General features: G+C 45.2%; 1 protein-coding gene across 6 annotated transcripts in view; it reads left to right on the forward strand.

The window, feature by feature from the left end:
• The first annotated feature begins 4,100 nt into the window (after window positions 1-4,100).
• Window positions 4,101-16,838, forward strand: part of LOC128447942 (ephrin type-B receptor 3) — a 61,702-nt gene continuing 48,964 nt past the window's right edge. For all 6 annotated transcript variants that reach the window (XM_053430399.1, XM_053430404.1, XM_053430401.1 and 3 more), the window contains exon 1: window positions 4,101-4,889. In XM_053430399.1, the coding sequence (XP_053286374.1) occupies window positions 4,826-4,889 (64 nt within the window). In that variant the 5' untranslated portion in view covers window positions 4,101-4,825. The remainder of the gene's footprint in view (window positions 4,890-16,838) is intronic.

The following is a 16,838-nucleotide window of genomic DNA, read 5'->3' on the forward strand; positions in this document are numbered from 1 at the left end:
TAATGGTTAGGGACAAGCATTTTTTGGTTGTGGGTAATGGCTCAGCCTGCAGGAAGAAGTAAAAGAAAAATCTATCTAGCGTCTCCAGGAATAGACTATCTGTGTGTGTTTTCAGCAGTAATCTCGACCCGTTAAAGTCATTATATAACAACGGAGCTGTATGTACAGTTTTACTGCTGCCATTCATAGACGGGGGAAACTCTCAACCTTCTCGTATGACACACACTATAAAATGTAGAAAAATAAACCTGCTCCATGAGTTTTGTAAAAACTTAACCGTGGCTATAAAGTACAGTACCGGTGATTTATTGATGTGGATGTTCCAGCCATTGGAAAAAAGTACCCCCACCTAGTGTGTTGGTTTATATCAAGCCCATATTTATGGTTTGACACACTTTTATTTTTTTACATTGGCATACAGCGAGAGGTTGAGGAATTCTCCGAGAAGCACTCCTGGTAATCCTCTTTTCTCTTTGATCCTGTGGGGGGGGGGGGGGGGGGAAACTTCAAAAGTTGTAACCTACTCCCAACCAAAATCGGTAAAAAGAAACAAATGGAAAACTCAAATCTTAAATATTATCATTATGTTTTCTTTTCTTAGCAAAGTTTTTCTTTGGTCTTTCTACCCCATTTCCTTTTAAAAGCAGTCGGGGGGATGTGGAGGTAATAGAGGTGTTAGATGTAGACCCAGTGGTCGCCCTGTAATGGCGGCACAACCTGGGGCTTTGGTGGTTTTGGCAACAAATGAGGCCGCCTCAGATCTTTTAACCCACGTCACTTATTAACTCATTTTCCTTTAAATAAACTGTGTGGACGTGACATAAACAGAAATTCATATGTGAGACTTTGTGTAATTCAGATCCAAAAATATACAATATATATAACTTGAGTAAATCTGAGGCAACCTTTACCACATCAGAATTATTTGATTAGAACAAAATCCTTTTTCTTTTCCATTGTTGAAAGCAAAAAGTTTTTGTATAAAACTAGCCTTTATTTTCTCCATTCAATTCAGTTTCATTTGTATAGCACCAAATCATAATATAGATTATCTCAAGCACTTTACAGAGAAGGTCAAGACCCTACAAATTATAGAGAAACCCAACAATTTCCACAATGAGCAAACACTTTGGCAACTGTGGAGAGTCACCATCAAAAAGAAAAGAAAAGCTGTTAAGTATACGTAATGAATGACTCTGTGGACATGATATTTTTAGGCTTTCTAAAAGCCGTTGTCCCGCGTGCTGAGCTGCTTTTTATATGACTGAAAAAACAGCACTAATGAAAGGAGCAAATTCTTCCACCGCTGTTTTTCACAAGGCTACCTCACATCTATTGAACCAACTTCTAATAGTTTGTAGAGGGTATAGGCATCCATTACATTTGGGAGTGGATCTGGATAAATGGATGGATGCAGGATTTTCTTTTCATTTTCTGTAACATGATTCAAAAAGTTCAATGCTAATAACATATTCACGTTAACCTGTAGCACAAAGCTTGCAAACGTTGAGTTGAAAGTTTCCGTTAAAGACACTTAGAGACGTTTTACAGGTGTTGGGTCATTTCATGCACTGAGGTCAAAACATTAAAAGCAGAATTAGACATCAATCACATTTCCAAGCATACAGTTTGTATTTTACTTAAATTACAATGTTTTAAACATTATGAATTAAATATATATATGAGGTTTGGATCCCGTTAGGGTCATCTTGGAGCTTCAATGCAAAAAGATGTTATTGTAATGCCGATATTGCCAATAATTATCAAACACCAACATTTCAGCATGATGAGAGTAAACATTTCAGCCCTTTCCCAAACTTAAATAACTTTATTTTAAATTGACAAATGTAATTCAGGACAGATGGAAAAGTTTCAGAAAAATTGTGCAACTTCTTTGATCGGCAGTGCTGACTGTGGAAAGTGACATACATTTGCCAAAGGCACAATATAAACTAAATTAGTTTTTATTACCTGTCAAATCTGTGACAGTGGCAACACAGCCTGACTCACAACACACACACAGACACACACCCGACAGAACACATGGTTGCATGTGTCTGCTTGCACCTCGAAGGAAATGGCCTCCAATCCCCTTTCAACTTTACACACTATAGCAGAGCAGTCATTTGGCTTCACTTTGACATTTCACAGGTCGGATTCCTCCAGATACCTACAACATGTCTACCTGCACAACAGGCGACAGATTCCATTGTTGCAACGTCAGTGCTGAGCTTTACTTGCACAATGAAGTTGGAGACATGGTTTGGCAATGCACATCCTGCAGATTCCTTACATTAGCTGTATGTGAAGAGGAGTGCTCAGCTCTCCACTGCTCTCTTATCGCCACACACAGCAGCACATCAATATTCAACATGATTAATAATACACACTTCTGCTATTGAGATGCATAGTATTAATGCTGACTGGGCTTAGTTCCCCCTTATATATATTGGAGAACTGCATTTGTCATCTCTGGCTGTTATTTCTGACTTCATTAAATTCATCAACTAAATATTTCTCGGCAATAGAGCAAATCTCTTGCAGATATTCTCTATACGTAAGCTTTTGCCAATAACCTGCGAGTTGAGTCACTGCTCGCTGGTGTCCGCGGTCCTTTTAAATCCTCCACAAACAACAGGGGTTTTATTTGAGAGAGCATATGGCCACTTCCCTTCATTTATACACCTATCATGACCCCTAAAACTGAGATATGTGCTCCAAGCGGTTGTATTTGTTTCCTGTAAATAAAAAGAAATAACATATTAAAGGTTTCCCCTTTGGACTGAAACACATTATTCTTGGCACATCCTTTAACTTTGTTTACTGCTGTTTTGAGTATCGGCTGAAGCATTTACACTGATACAATAAAACGACTTTAAAGCCAAAGAGACGAGTGGGGGACGAGAGCTGTAAAAGCCAGGTCAGATGCAACTTCAGCGAAGAAGAAGAAGAAGAAGAAGAGGAAGAAGAGGAGGAAGAAAAAGAAGTACTGCTGGTTAAACAAAAACACACACACGTCTGCATTTGCTCAACCAGTTAAATTTAATGTCTGACTGCATTATTATTATTATTATTATTATTATTATTATTATTGTTGTTGTTATTGTCATTGTTACTGTTGTTGATATTATTATTATTATTATTATTATTATTGTTATTATTATTTAATTATATGCTCCAGCAAACTTAAAGAAAGTTTCTTGACTCTCTATTTTTTTATTGGACAATCTTAACTCGGAATTGGTTGAAAACTTTAGTATTTCTTCAAACTAATTATTCAAAGCGTAACGCACTATCTTGGTTAATATATTTTGTTCTACAGCGACGTTTAGAATATAGAATGTGATGTGGTCGTTTTCATACTCTCAGAGAATCTCAAAATGGACGAGGTGACTCTTTTAGATTCGGGGGGAGGGGGTGGGGGGAGATATTCACGAGTGTTCACCTAAGCCTCTCTGAGATGTTTTAGAGCTTTGCAGTCATGTAAGTATCGAAACAATTATTTTAATCAAAGGAAGAAGAAGAAAAAAAACTCAGCAGAAACTTCACTTCTCCTTCCCATCAAAAACCTAGCGACCCGCAGGGGGCGCTGTGTGTCCATGCCTGTGCAGAGGCTGGGCGTCCCAGGAAAGACAAGGCAGACAGACACGCTGCACAACCCACTGAAATAGAATAAATATACATTTTTAATAAATGAACAATTTTATGCGGGTGGCAGATTTTGGAAATTGTGCTCCTTATCAAAGGCGTATGAAAGTATTTAAATTATATATATATTATTTTGTTCTATTTTTGTCACAGGCAAGTTTCTACAGGAGAAGTCTGGTGCTGCTGTCACTGTGCGTAACTGTGCGTAAAACAAAGACCGCTCGTGGCAGAAGTAAACGTGTTGTTCTAAACAAACTGTGATTTGGTGATTTGGATTTTTTGATAATGAATGTGAGACTGAATGATTGTCAAGGTAGACCATTTTTTGTATTTATTTCTGTGCAGCTGCTTCAAACGTAACCCCTCCCCCTGGTGTCCCATGCTCCAGCCCCCCCCCCCCCCCTCTCTCTCCCTGTCTCTCTCTCGCCTTATTCCTCCACAGCCGTGTGCGCTTCATTCCAGTGCACAAGCCGAGCGAAGCAGACGGTCCCTCGCGCAGCAGCCACGGCTTCTCAACACATTTCGCTCAGGGAATAAAATATCCACTCCGACCGACGCGGCTGTGTCTCCCTCCAGGAACTATTCACCTCGGACCGTGGACGCATGTGAGAGCGCACAGCTTGCCGGAGCTGGGACGGTACACCATGGTTCTGACACAAGTGCGGCTGCTCCTCTGACCGCAGAAAGAAACGAAAAAAAAACAAAAAACTCTTTGGATCTCATCGAGAAGGCTGTAATTTCTTTTTTTCCCATTCCTCGTTGACTCCCATCGCAAAATATTGCAGGGAATATTCTCCTGGATGGTGAGCACCCCGCACTGGACTACCTGCTTTCAGCCGATTCGCTCCATGCGAGGGGAAGGGACTGGAGGACTTGCGCCCGCCGCCTTCCCTCTGGTTTACTAACGCACGTTTGGAGACCAGTGACAGGGGCGGAGAGCCTGTTGGATCCACGCGTTTCCCACCGAGGCGGTCATCTTTCCTCTCTGAACTCTCCCCTCAACGTGTGTGTTGGTGCATGGGGGTAACTCTGGTGCTGGAGGCTTGACGCAGCTGGGACAGGGACTGGACTGGGTTGCGTGGAACGTCGGATCCCCCAGGATTGTATTCCCCCTGCTGCCCCCTCACTCACTCTCTCTCTGCCGAGGGTCTATTTACATGTCCGACCTGACTGCTTTATGACAATGGATTACTTTCTGCTTTTATGCAGCCTCTTGCTGCCCATGGTGTCCGCCGTAGAAGGTAAGATTGTTTCCTATTCGCATGGTGTGTTGTTGCTTCGCAGGATGAGCGTGTTATTCCTCCATAGTCGAGCCCGTGCCCGTGCCGCTCAGAGGCTGGGCACCGCAGCGGGGTGAGGCTCCCTTACACCCGAATTATCTGTTGTCTGTCATCCCCGAATTTAAACAAAACATTTCGTTTTCAAAGTGGCCATCTGGCTGGATTTTTAGGGCTCGTTAGTGGCTTTACGCAGCCAGGCGCATTGGCCGGCGCAGGTTTCAATACAGTATTGTTGTGCGCGTCAACGAGAGCTCATCCATTTCAATTGGGGTTGTGTATTCCCTTTTCTCTAGCGTCAGCTTTTGTCGGCTGCTGGTGCTTTCTCCGTCACTTTAAGGAAATTAGCTTTACACTGTATCCCATCGGGGAGTCGTGCACCCCTGTCCTCCCCTCTCCCTCCCTCAGACACTTCCCCCCCCAGGTCGGCAGCTTGCATTTTTGTGCTGTGTGAGTGTGTGGCCTTTTGACATGTGCACTGTCAGTTCGAATCCAAAGCAAACTCTTGAAAAAAAAATTCTATAACAGTCTATTTGATCTTTGTTTCATTCTGACAAACCACCCAATTATTTTTACACAATGTGCACAACACTCGCTTTGGAAATGCAGAATAAGATTTAGTGATTTTAATCAAATTGAACTCTCATTCATTTATCTCTGCGGGAATTTCGATTGGACTTTCGTTCGTGTTTATTTTACCTCGAAGTGGCATCGACTGTTTATTTGCAGTTAGATATCATGGCAGTCGCTTTCAATAACTGAGCCATCTGTTTTGGCTGAGTGTTGACGTTGGCCGTGCGTAAAATCGATGGGAAATTCTAGCCCTCTTCTCCCCAGCGGAAGAGAGGCTAGTGTCCCATGTGATATTTTCTTCCCTGTACATTAACCAGAGACTCCCTCTGTTCGAGTCTTTTTTGGGGGGGGGGGGGGGTGGGAATCGGAATAAGGAGCAGTGGGAAACAGGCTGAAACGGGGGCGAAAGCTTTAACTATGAATGCTGGAGCCCAGGCGAGGCTCCCGTTTGGCTTGTGGTGCCAGTCGGAAAGTAGGACAGTGGGCCACTGGCTCAGTGGACGCTTTTCTCTCCCAGCGTTTCTTCTCGACCCGTGCGTAAAGACTTTATTTTTTAGAATTTTTTTAAGAACTGCAACAGAAAAATAGGACCAGCTATTTTTTTTTAGAACTCAGCTTTTTCTTTCACGGTTCTCTACTTGATTTGAAGCGAAGCAGAAACACAGTGGTGTATAGTCTGCGTGCAGGTACAGGCTGGAGCGACTAAAGTAAAAAGTTTGCACTGCATGGAAATGTTACGTCGCTCTTTTGAATTATTAAACGTCCATTATGAAACAAGTGAAGGATTTAAAGCGAAGTTTTCAGTGGGTCGACCCTGAGTTGAGAAAACATCCGTGGGCCTGTTACAGTCGCTGCTGAGAAAACAACGTGCTGCTTCGTTATTGTATCTTCCTGAAATCACCATTCAGAGCAATTTACTTTCCACACCACCGCTTTCTCGTTCGGGACCAGCGGCAGAGAACACACTGGGAACTGAGGGGCACTGGGAATCTAGTGCGAAGCTTATCTGATAACGGCCGTTGTTTTATTTGTACTGCTTGATAACAGAGAGGAGAAGCGGCTCAGGGTTTTATCCAGAAGTCACTTTACTCGCTCAAACATCTCAGAACTAACGAACTACTGTTGGTGATGAATTACGCACGGACTTGATGATATGCAGATCTCTGCACACAATCGTTTGGAAATGGTAGTTTCGGGATATATTGCCCCCCCCCCCCCCTTGGACCCCTCTCCGTGACCCCCGCAGGTCGCCCGGCTTGAAAACACATGGTTTGAGTGTGTTTGGGATTCTTGTGTTAAAGTCAGGGGCTCCACAGGTAAAATAAAGAGAGAGAGGAGGAGGAGGAGAGAGGAATAACTTTTCTTGACAATAGCAGTGGCTCTGCCGCGCACCGGCTCGAAGTTGATGTATTTCGTTAGAACAATCTAGTCCCTGCATAAGTGATTCCATAAATTGTACCCGACTGACCTGGCAGGGGGTTTACCTAAGCTTTTAATACAGCCCGGTGATTTATGGCCGCCGCTGCGCAGACTTCTTTTCTGGGATCTCCGGGTTTTTATGGCGGCCTGGTTCTGGGGAGGTTTCCCCCGGCCTGAGCGCGCTTCTCTCCGGGTCCCAGGGTCACACAGCCCGGGGAGAAGACTTCTGTCCGTGATCCATGTTTGCTTAACTTTTTTCTCTTTCTTCTTTTTGTCGTTTTTCCACATCATTCGAGAAGTAGAATAGAAGTTAAATCACACGTCTTCGAACTTTTGAAATTTGTTTTTAATTATTTAATTATGAACTTAGCACACCGTGGGGGTCACCCGTGTTTAAGTGCTGCAGTGGTTATAAACATAAATGCATCATGTCGATCTATTCACTTACTTTAACTTATTTAAATAATTAATTAATTAATTCGTGTTATTTTCATCTTGGGTGTTCCAATGTGTTTTTATGTGGGCACTGAATTCGGATCGTGAAGTTTAAAGTTATTCTCCTCTGTTTAATTCGATCATGAAATTCATTTAGCTGTTTTTGAATTGGTTGCGCTGGTGTCGGGGTCAGGGGGGGCGGGGGGGGGGGGGTGTCTGTGGCCTCGGTGGGCTCAGGAGAGGCCTTGGCTCTTGAACTTCCAGCCGAGGAGACAGATTGCGTCGATGACAGTCTTGTGTAGCGCGCAGGCGGGTTGGTTACTCTCCGGTGTAAATTACTTGTGATGGAGAAAGGAAGCACAGGAGAGAGAAAAGAAAAGAAAAGAAAAAACTCTGAGCACCATAATGCTATTCAGGCCAGGGCACCGAGCTGTGGACCCACGTCGATGCCGTTTGTCTGGGTGTATCGTCTTAATGCATCCCTGTTGTGCAGTAAAGGATTTAAACTTAAAGAATTTACAATGCCTATTGTTTCTTGTGTATAAGCCTCGGAGCCTGTTTAAGCAGCAGGGAAAACTTTGTCCGTGTCGGTGCCACGTTTTGTTTAGTGGGAAAGTTTTGTGCGTAATAACGACCCCGTTCTAAAAAACTCCCCTGGTCTCTTCCGCATGAATACATCTCACCTGGAATACATTTTAAACTAAACCAAGAGGAAAACATGTCATACTTGCAGCTCGGGATTCCGCTCCCACTCTCCGTGTTTTCTCTTTTTGTTTATGTCGTTGTACTCGGTGCTAAGATGACGCACCATCAGGCCCTTTGAAGCGCACACAGTGGGTTAGTGGGTTTTTCTGTTGGTGAGATCACACCTCCACGGGAGCTTTCCTGTGCCTGTTTGCAGTTGGCACAGTCCTCATCAGACTCACTCCATTTATTCTGGCCCCTGCTCCTCTTCTGCGAGCAGTGGAGGTACCCTCGCCGTCGTCATCATTATTTTATTATTAACAGTGTATAGGGCATTGCGAGGCAGCAGCAGCGCATTCGAATGTGGCGGAGGAAGGAGGTCGGTATATTATTATTTCCAGGCTGTGTTATCGCAAAGACAAACCTCCCTTTGCCAACAAAAATAAATAATGTTATGATGATGAGTAAAATTCATAAAAATCTTTCCCATCTTTCCCTGCTGGTGAAGAGGGGGCTTTCCACCAGACGGCAAATATGCGTAAAGATAATTCCCACTAATATAAAACAGGCCCGAGTTAAAATGTAGGTGAGGTTATTTGCCGAGGTTTTAAGAGGAATCCTTCTGAAAGCTCAACTCTTACAACTAAATCCAAAGAACTGTCCCGCATGTAGCGTCTTGACTTCCCCTTAAATTACAAGCACAAACCCAAATGTGGACCCGCATCCAAGCATTTCAAGGCCGTATCTCGCTAAATCAGAATAATCATTCATAATAAACGGGGGCCATTTTGTCCGGCGCATGCACTGGCTGCACTCAGGCCTTTACGCACCAGGCTTTATTTAATAGGAGCGCAGCAGCAGCAGCAGCGTGTGTGTCTGTGTGTGTGTGTGTGGCCCGCGATGTTAAACTTTACTTTACAGGATCATTTCTGTGTCACATTCAAACGCAAATCACCGAACAAATGTGTTTAGGATCCCATTGAAGTGACAAAGGAAAAACTATTAGTGTCTCTACGGTGGAGATGGCACGGGGGCATTTAAGCTGCTGAAGAGGCGTGGGAGTGAATTTGCAAAATAAAAGAAGCTATTCTACTAAAGACCTCATACCGATTAAATCTATCTATCTATCTATCTATCTATCTATCTATCTATCTATCTATCTATCTATCTATCTATCTATCTATCTATCTATCTATGATAATTATACAGTTGTTATTATTTTACTCCTACGTTATTATTCATTATAGGACATCCGATGATGCCGGGCTTGATGTGATAAGACTCAGTCGCATAAGCAGTGTTCAAAGTGTTAATTGATGCGGTCTTCCCATCGATCGGGTGAATCAGCGCTGCTCAGCCTTCTGAAACCGCAGAATCAGGTCTGATGCGGGAGACGAGCCGAGCTGTCTCCTTGCTCGCAGCAATTACCAATTCATAAGGATGTTCATCAATGCGTCCTGAATCAATTTGCTGGCTGAGGGATGACTTTGCTGACGCGCACGTGGGTTACAAAGGGTTTTCTCTCCTGCCAACACGAAGATGATAATATTAATAATAATAATACCAATACGAATAATCATAATATCTCTAAAATTTAGAATTTAGACTTTCTGATAACAAGACCCAGTTAAAGTAATTTATCGTATGTGCAGGGAATGAACAGATTAATAAATACATTAAGAAATAAATAAATAGATACATTTTTGATAAGCTAAACATCAAGGCGTAAGTGTATATTATTAACATTCATCTACCTATCTATTTATCTATCAAATGTAATGTTCAACACAAAATTGTATATTTAGAAAAAAATATATAGAATTATATATAAAAATATGATTAATATTATAATTATTCAACATATTTTGAGTCTCACAAGGGCTTTTACAGTTTGTACAGTAAGTTATTTCTGCCTTCACAACACGCCTCTTTGAAACTGCACTTTTTCATTTTTAGTGTCGTTAAATTTGTTATTTCTGACTTGAGAGGAACAAACTGGCACAGACGCACAGTTTGATCTCAACTTTCATTCTGCCGTACTTAAAAAAAAAAGCATAAACCAACAAAAGACACCACAGCAGCACGAGGGACAGCCGCGGCTCCAGTCCCTCACCAGTATCCTGGTATCTTGACCTCGACGGGGATCCCAGCCAATCGGTAGGTCATAAGCTAGGCAGCAGCCATGTTGAACAGATGTACAGTGACTTAGGTTTGGATTGGCGTAAGGCGCTCAGGAGGAAGGGGGGAGTGGATGACGACATGTTGGGAGTTGGGGTTGGACGGTATGGGGGGGGGGAGTGGTGCGCTGGTGGTGGTGGTGGTTGGGATCTGAGGGGCCGATTTGGAGCAGAGACCCAGAGAGCAGCAGAGCAGACAGACTCTGCAGATGCCGTGGGCCTGCGGGAGTGCTCATGTGCACCAGCCGATGGGTCATAGCTTAAATGGCGGCGTGGAAAGATTCACCGAGCTGGAATTCACGTGCAGGCAGGCAACAGCCGTGTCAGGCCGGCCGAGGTCTCCTCGCACCAGGAAGCTGGGGCGACCAATGAAAATAAGGCTGCGGGAAAGGAAACATGGACGTCGTCCCTTCAGCTTTGAATCCTCTGAACTCTACTGTGGAGTTTCTTTCGAACGTGAGAAAGTATGACACCAGGGAGGATGTCACGTCAAGTCTGTTTCACTGTATTTGTTTAGGGCTTTGCAACATAATGGCGCCGCAGCTTGACTTTCAGTGCTTGCAAAACAGGATCGACGGGAGCAGAATAAAAAACCGGCGGCAAAGGTACACTACTCGGAAAAATGAGAGTGAGCGTATTGTTGTTGCAGTGCTTCAGGTGGCTTGGTGGGTTGTTGGTGTAGGTTTACAGTGACCTCCACACGGAGTGAAATCATCTCAAAACTCCTGTTTTTCAGCTCCTATGACAAGTTGCTGCAGATATTGATGACAATTTGTTCACAACAGGAACGACAATAAGCAGCGAGGGCTATTACTCGGTAAAAGAAAGTCTGTCTGTGTATATAACATAACCACAATTTGAGTAAAGTGATCCTCTGGGTAAAGAAATGTGTTTAAAGTGAATTTATGCAATGATTGATTTAATCCAAATGATATCTGAGCACATCTTGGGCTGTACTTTACCCTTGCTTTTACGAACTTAATCTATAATTTATCTTCGTGTTGATTTATAATAAGCACCCACTTTCTCTCTGTATTGTTGCAATTGCTATAAATCCATATATTCACGGTCATTAAACAAGCCGTATGGTGGGTGGGGGGGGGGGTGGGGGGGGGGTGCTTCACAGTGCGACCCTTTTAGGGATTTTCTCTGGACGGGTTCCAGACGTGTATACGTGAGTATGCGGCCCGCTCGTACGGCTGTCTCGTGTGTGCAGTCCATCCCGGTGTCCAACAGAGGGGCCTTGTGGGGATGGCAGGTCTTTGACACCCACTGTCGAGAGCGAGCAGGAGAGGGCGAGTGTGTCTGGGGCCTGCCCACCGCACAGACACACTGCTGCTGTCTGCAGTCAGCCGAGCAGAACAAGGGAGGGGGCAAGAGAGAGGCGCAGACAGACATAGGGAGAGATGGAGATAGAGAGCGAGAGTGAAGGAGAGATTTTTTGAGCGAGATGGAAGGGACATCAAAGGGGTAAGATTGACGTATGTGTGCGTTTGTGGTTTAAGGGGCCGGGGTGTGTGTGAGTGTATGTTGCTGCCGGTACGTCATGTCAAAGTATGCGCCCTCCTCTAACTACGGTAGATAGATTTATAATAGTTATATGTACTGGCAGCAGTGAGAGGTGGCGAATCCTATCTACTTTTTAAGTCCTATCATTAATAAAATATATAATCTTAAACTATAACAGTATTTTTGAATCGTGAATCACCTCAGATTTCTCTCACAGTTCCATCCCCTGCTTCCTGTCAAGTCCCATTCCCATTTTTGTCAAGGGGAAGCCCAACATATGAAAGTTTTATAGCATTTGTGTGTATGAAGGGATGATGGCTGTTCCATGCTGCTGGAGAAGTCTTCCCCCCCTCCGGTCCCTCCCAAATTATATTAATGGCTTTCAAAATACCGATGAAATGTTCAACATGATAGGAGCGGCCCATCGGAGCTGGCGGTTTTATAGCCCCTGTCTGCAGCAGGATTTCCATAAAGCTCAGCTCAAAACGTCCATGTGTCCAAATGGCCCAGATTATAAGTGAGTTAGGACCTGGTGTTCTCTCTCCCCACACTCTTCTGACCCTCATCCAGAGGTCACAGGGGGATCTGGATGATTTTGAGGGGGGTGGTGGTGGGGGGGCGGCGCCCACGCTCAAAGTACACTCATGCCTCTCAACAATAGCTGTCGTAACACAATCAAGCTCCAGGGGGTTAGGCTTTTCCAGTGGCGAATAAAAATACTCGGAGAGAGGATGTGTATATTTAGAGAGACCGACTGTGCAGCTTCTTGCGGCTCGTTGACAAACATTAAACCCTCGCACCAACACACCAGGTTAAAAGCACAGTTGGAGACTGGGTCAGCGGTGTGCGCTTGACTTCTTTTTGCCGGCCGCGGCCAGTCTGCATATCAGGGCAGTTGCATGATTTGCATGCAGGACCCGGAGCACCATATGAGATATGACTGGGAGCCTGCGCGGTCATGTGACGGCCGTTATGCTGCTCGTCTCTTGGCAAGCTCAGAACTGGCAGGCGCGGGGAGGTTTGGGGGGCGGAGTCTGAGGAGAGGAGGAGGGTCGACTTCCTCGTAGCAGCAGCCTGATCCACCTCAGGGCCTCCTCCACCATTTTCTTTTACGAGCCACAGACTCTTGTAACAAATTTTGCCGATGGAGCAGAAGGAGATCTTTGATATCTGACTTTTAAAATAGGGGCAGTTACATCTGTCTGGAGAGCGAGTGCCGCTGTAAAACGGTGTGCCTGGAGGGGGGGGAGGCCACATCACCTGGTTTCAGCCGCTGCCAGTCTTGTTAAATGGAAGAAGGAAAGAGACATGGGGGGAACGGGGAGGGTAATTTCTTCATATTAAGACGGGGTGGTGGAAGGTGGGACTTTTCCGCGGCAGAGGACCTTGCTCCGGGCCTCGTTCCCGTCAACAGCAGGAAAACAAGCTTGCAAATTTTCAAACAGCCGTCCTGAGCCGTGTGTGTGATGATGGGAACGGCTTCAAGGGAAATGCTGAAGTCGGGGAACGATGTGATGGGCTCAGATGTCCACTGTAATTAACCGTAACGCATGTGTGAGGACAAGAGTGTTTGAAAGGTGTATATTCTACTTGGTGAGGGGGTCTGTGTGCGAGTGTTCCTTTTTACACGGCTATGCAGCAAGCCGCTGTTACACCTTCTTCTGCCCCACTTCCCCTCCGTGGTGTCAAAACCTCTCGCCACCTGCACTTCATCTCCACTTCAAAAGGCCCCGCAGGCAGGAAGAGCGCTCCCCGCTTCCATTAAAGATTTCTTTCCCTTTTTCTCTTTTTGTCTTTTTGAACAGCGGGCAGGCTCAACCAGACCTCCGCTCTCTTATCAACTGTGCGCCAAATTCACTCTTAAACACATTCTCGTCTCCCCGCAGCTCACACAGGCGGAGTCTAGCACACTTCAGTGGCAGCGGCGCCGATCACACGTGACCTTTTGGCAAGTTATTTACATAATCCCCATGGTTCCGCGCGGCAGTCTCCCGGAGGCGCTGCCAGCTGTGAGGAGCATTTATTTAACCCCGGCTCAAGTTAAAAATCTAGTCTCGGTGACACAGTGACTTTAATGCGTAAGTGGGTGCAATATTTAGAGGACAATGAAAGCAAGGTCAAAAAGCTTATAGTGGGTATTATTAAGGGAAGTATTTCACGGGGGCATTTTTAGCAGATGTGGAGGTGTTGGTTTTGGTCTTTTGGTGCTCAGATGGTCCTAACACCTGTCCATTTGCTAGGGCTGTAAACGGCATAGCCATAAAGTGTGTGTCTGTGAGTGTGAGTGTGAGTGTGTGTTTGTGTGTTCTCAGCAGCAGTCCAACCAAACACATGGAGGCCACACTGTGAGTTTACTATCAGCTGCAGTCACTTCACAGAGCTGTTGTTTCACCAGTGGAAAATAGACTTTTTTCTTTCTTCCTTTTTAACAGAACGATGCAACCAGCTGCAAGTTTACTTCATTGCAAACTGAACCGAAGATACAAAGAAAAATTCATATTTGTCATATGATTCCGTGTCCATATTTCCGTATGTGTGGGCCCGTGTGACATTCTGGCTGTTAGCCGTGATTCTAATAGGGATTTGACAATGGGTGCTGTGAAAGACTAATTGCAGCGAGTCCGATGAAAGCACCGGACAATATAAGCTGACCCCCCCACCCCCCCCACCCCCCTCTGTGCCAAGTCAGGCCATAAACAGCTTCCCTTTCCCCTCTCACACCCTATGGAAATCCCTTCTGACCCCTCAACTCTCTCACACACACATACACGCACACACTTAACACACATGAAGGGTGACAGTTTCTTAATCGCACAGACGTACGCGCACACACACACGCACACATTACCTACGCCCAATGCACTTGCACAGGATCCCCCCACACACACCCCTTGAAATCCTCAACCACGCACCCTCCAGCTTTTTAGCGTCGGAGCCCACACCCACCTCCCCCAGCTCCTCTGCTAATGAATCAATCAGCTGGTTCCATTCATTTGGTTGCTGTCAGAGCCCATCGATCAGCCCCTTTCTCCCCCGTCCCAGCAGAGCAGCGGGGGGGCTCAGAGATCGAGAGGAGGAGAAGGGGCTTGAAACATCCCGACAGTTCAAAGACTCCAAATTTCTCATCCGCTTCACTTCCCTGGAAATGTGGCATTTGGATTGGTGTGTAGCGGTGTGAATGTATTCATGCGAAAAGAACAAGAGAGAAGGAATTTAGAAAAAAATCTGAAAGCCAAGATGTCTTCTAGGGTTTATATATATACGTGGTGTCTGACCTTCCTTTTACCTCTGGGAGAGTGTTAGCTCTGTGGATTCCGACATCACAGGAAGTCTAGAGAAGACAGGTGCCGGGTTTCAGGCAGGTGTGAGCTCATTCAATTCAAGGGGATGCCCCGTCTTTACTTACAGGCATAAACTGCCCAATGTACTCCTGTATTTGAGTCTCTGGCTTGACTTGGTGAGCGGAACGTATCGAGGATCCAACGCTCTCCATGCTCCGCTCCCCCGCCTATCGAGTCAAAGTCAGGAAGGTTATCAGGATTCCAAAGTTGGAGCTCTCTCACTAACTCTGTGTGTGTGTTTGTGTGTGTGTCTGTGTGTCTGTGTGTGTGCGTAGAGGCAATTTATTTCCAAAGGTGTTGAGAGAGGCAAATATGCAGGCCAGAGGTTGCAGGGAGCCAAGGTCAATTGTTGAGGTTAGGGGTGGAGGAGGACAGGAAGGAGGCCCGGGGAAGATTGTGAGATCCATCTGAGCAGAGAAAGTCTAATCTCCTGACTTGGACGTTTGCCACGGATCTCAGTCCAAGTCTCCACTTTCACACCAGGCAGCATCCTTCCTGACACAGGGTTTTTTTGCCTGGGAAGGGAGCTTCACCTTTCCACCAGTACCTCTCACTATCTCTCACCTACAGTCTCTACAGTATCTTGCTCACACACAGCCTCTTGCTAGACCAAGACCAAGAGTCTAGGCTTTGATGCAGTCTGATAGGAAGCTGCAGGAGTTATTTTAATGAACCTGACAAGCCAGCCAGTGCCAATCAATGGAAACGTTGAGCAAATGATTTCGAGATCTAATCTCGGATAGTGTCAGAACAGGTGAATCAGTGGCAGATGGAATGGGATAATTATGGTTGAACAAAAGGCAGAGGGAGTGAGCCAGAAAACACAAATCCCAAATAAGCTGGAGTGAGAGCTTTCCAACAGGGGAGAGTCGTGCATTCATCTGCTCAAGGCTAAATATGTGAGAAATTCAAAACCCGGTTAAGCTAAGTTAAAGCATGGTGTCATTTTTCTAAACAAATCTTCCACTGATTTATGAGACCTTTTATATTCGGTTACCATTTTATCAGAGCAAGTCTGAGGCTGTGTATCTGCGGTGGTGCTTTCACAAGGGTTGATCAGGTAGCACCAACTTCAAGGTCCCCCGCTTGCATTGTGCCAGCCAGACAGTTTGGCGCTGTGGCCTGCCAGAGAGGAAGAACCAGAGCGTTCAAGGTTTTGCAACCCAAAAAAAAGAAGGTGGGCATTAAGCAAGATCCTGTGCAGACAAAGCTTTCTTTTATATTCTGTTTACCTTCCCTCTTTCTTCACCTCCCTGCCACTCTCTTCAGCCTTGTCCTTTTCCCAGCGTTGCTCTTACCCATGATCTCTCCGCCTCCTCTCTGTTAACTGTCACTCTCGCCCTTTGTTCTTTCATCTCAGTCTTTTTTGTCCGTCGTTCTGCCCCCTGCCCATGCCCAGTCCCCTCTTCTCTGTTTGCAGCTTATCACAGATACAGTAGGTCCTAATTGAAGTATTATTTTCCTTTCGTTCTTATCTCGCGTCCTTGTGATATCAGAATCCCAACAGCGTGAATAAGCAGCAGGGAGACAGATGCTATTTACTGCTCGGAGAGACCCTTTGTTGTCACCTACTAATTGATAAGGTCTTGACTGTCAAGATGGCTTCCCCTGTTGTGCGGGAAGAGAGGAAAGTCTTCGGTTAAAAGGCGAATGCATGTCATCTCCGCTCGTTCCTCTGACCCAGATTGATTTCTGTGCCTTGCAACACCAAATGGTATTTTCTGTTCCTGTATGTACAGAAGAGAGAAGAGAAAATATACAGGATGATACATAGA

This window comes from Pleuronectes platessa, chromosome 9, assembly GCF_947347685.1.
Source record: "Pleuronectes platessa chromosome 9, fPlePla1.1, whole genome shotgun sequence".
Classification (NCBI taxonomy): Eukaryota; Metazoa; Chordata; class Actinopteri; order Pleuronectiformes; family Pleuronectidae; genus Pleuronectes; species Pleuronectes platessa.